General features: G+C 54.5%; 1 protein-coding gene across 1 annotated transcript; it reads left to right on the forward strand.

The window, feature by feature from the left end:
* The first annotated feature begins 583 nt into the window (after positions 1 to 583).
* LOC123152485 (uncharacterized) lies at positions 584 to 1,570 on the forward strand. Its single transcript, XM_044572014.1, has 2 exons — positions 584 to 937; positions 1,017 to 1,570. The coding sequence occupies exons 1-2, from the start codon at positions 807 to 809 to the stop codon at positions 1,360 to 1,362; spliced, it is 477 nt and encodes a 158-aa protein (XP_044427949.1). The 5' UTR covers positions 584 to 806; the 3' UTR covers positions 1,363 to 1,570.
* The last annotated feature ends 414 nt before the right edge of the window (positions 1,571 to 1,984 follow it).

The raw sequence follows: 1,984 nt of genomic DNA on the forward strand, positions 1-1,984 counted from the left end.
GCAGCAGAGGGATAGGAAGAGAAAGATGATGAAATCGCACCTAGTTAGCATCATTGAACTTTCCTTATTCAGCCATGTTGGCTCTTAATAATTTGCACTGTCATTTGCTAGTAGATAGGGTAAACTGCCATTTATTTTCTAGTTAGGACAAGACAATGTCCAGTGTGTGTAGTAAGATCACCACTAGTGAGAAGTGATGATCGCATCTTTAGCCGTTTGCAACCCAACAACATGTTGTTTGTTTAGCAACAGCGACGCATGCAACCAAACAGCGTGCTCACTAGTTGATTTCCTCGTACAGAAAGTTTAATGCAGGCAACCAAACTACATGCATATGTTGGTTTTTAGTCAGCATTTGCTCAATCAGCCTCAACTAGAACAAGAACAAGTAGGCAAAATGCCGGTGAACCAAATACGCCCCCGTGCACCGTGTGGACACGTTTGGAACAACCAAATACGCCCCCGTGCACCGTGTGGACACGTTTGGAACAAAGTCGTCAGTCCGGGCCAAGATTCCTCCGTCGCCTTCCTCCGTCCATCACTTGTCGACAGCAACTGGCCACCGTGATTCCGTACTCACTCACCTGTGTGTCGCGCACTTGGCTGGCACATAATCTAACTTGGCCGCCACTTGAGACTCGCCTGGGACGGCAGAGACGCGACGACTCTTGAAGCAACCGCTCCTCCCTTCCCCTGCTCTACACCAACCCCCACGGCCGGCCCCAATCCAACCAGACCCTGCCGCTGGCCTCAGTCGAGGGAGGCGGAGCGGACGCAGCCAACCACTCGGGCGGCGGAGCGAGCTGATGGCCGGCCCGGGCGCCGACGAGCACCAGAAGCGGCGCCGGGGGCGGCCCTCGCCCGCCGATCTGCTCCTCAACTGCGACCTGCCCCCTCCGGCCAAACTCTTCGGCCCCCTCCCGACTCTTCTTCACAGGTAAGGCGCGTCCCCTTCACGGATTGGCCATGGCGCATCGCTCAGCTTTTTTTCTTGTTCTCTTTTCGCGCGAGGAAAGATTGGAGAGCGCGGCGGGGGCGGATAAGAAGGGCGACGGCGGCAACGAGGAGCTGCGGCGGGCGCTGCGGCTGTCGCAGTCGCGGGCGCGGGAGGCGGAGCGGAAGCTTGCCGCGGCCAGCGGAGGCCTGGCAGCGCTGCTCGTGCGGGACTCGGTGCTGCTCTCGGCGCACCGCCGGTGGGTCATGATGCTCGAGGCCGAGAACTCCGCGCTCAGAGCCGCGGGCGCCGAGCCTGAAGATGATGAGGAAGATGGTGATGCCGCCCGGCGCGGTGTCGCCGCCGCGTGGTGGGTCGCGCTGGCGGTCTGCGTCGTCGGCCTCGCCCTCGGCAACCTCCTGCTCTGAGATTAACCATGTATCCTTGTTAAGTTTCAGTGATTTCCTTCTGTGAATCCTGCTCTGAAATTGAAAATTAACCATCCCATCCATCCTTACAGCTTCAGTGATCCATAGTTGGGTCACAGTGGCTGATTGTGTGAGAATGTTAACATCTGCTTGATGTTCTGCATTGGAAGCTCGTGTTGTTGTAGATCAATAGACGAAATCTGCTTGATTGGTCCGGAAGCCGCCGTAACCATCTCTGCACGCTATCATCTACTCTATCAGGAGATTCATGACAGTGACTTGCCTCTTATAGTACAATTAGCCTGGTTTGGATAACTGTGGGCTTCAAGTCGTGTTGAATATGGAAAGCTTCTCTAGCCATGGCATAGTGATCCATGACAGATGACTGACTGCGACATTTCTTCAGGTTGGAATTGGTGGCTAATCAACTATGGAGGCCTTGTTTGTTCTATTTGGTCTTTCAGCTGATGGTGCTGTCCTTCAGGTCACCTGGTTGCAGCTTATATATGTTGAGTGTCAGCAGTTCAGCCTTCCTTTGCCATGTTTATTAGATGTCTTTATCTCCCCAGTTTGTGTCCGGTGTAATCTGTGAGGGCTTCCAGTCTGAGACTGACCTCAAGTT

Source organism: Triticum aestivum, chromosome 7A, assembly GCF_018294505.1.
Source record: "Triticum aestivum cultivar Chinese Spring chromosome 7A, IWGSC CS RefSeq v2.1, whole genome shotgun sequence".
Classification (NCBI taxonomy): Eukaryota; Viridiplantae; Streptophyta; class Magnoliopsida; order Poales; family Poaceae; genus Triticum; species Triticum aestivum.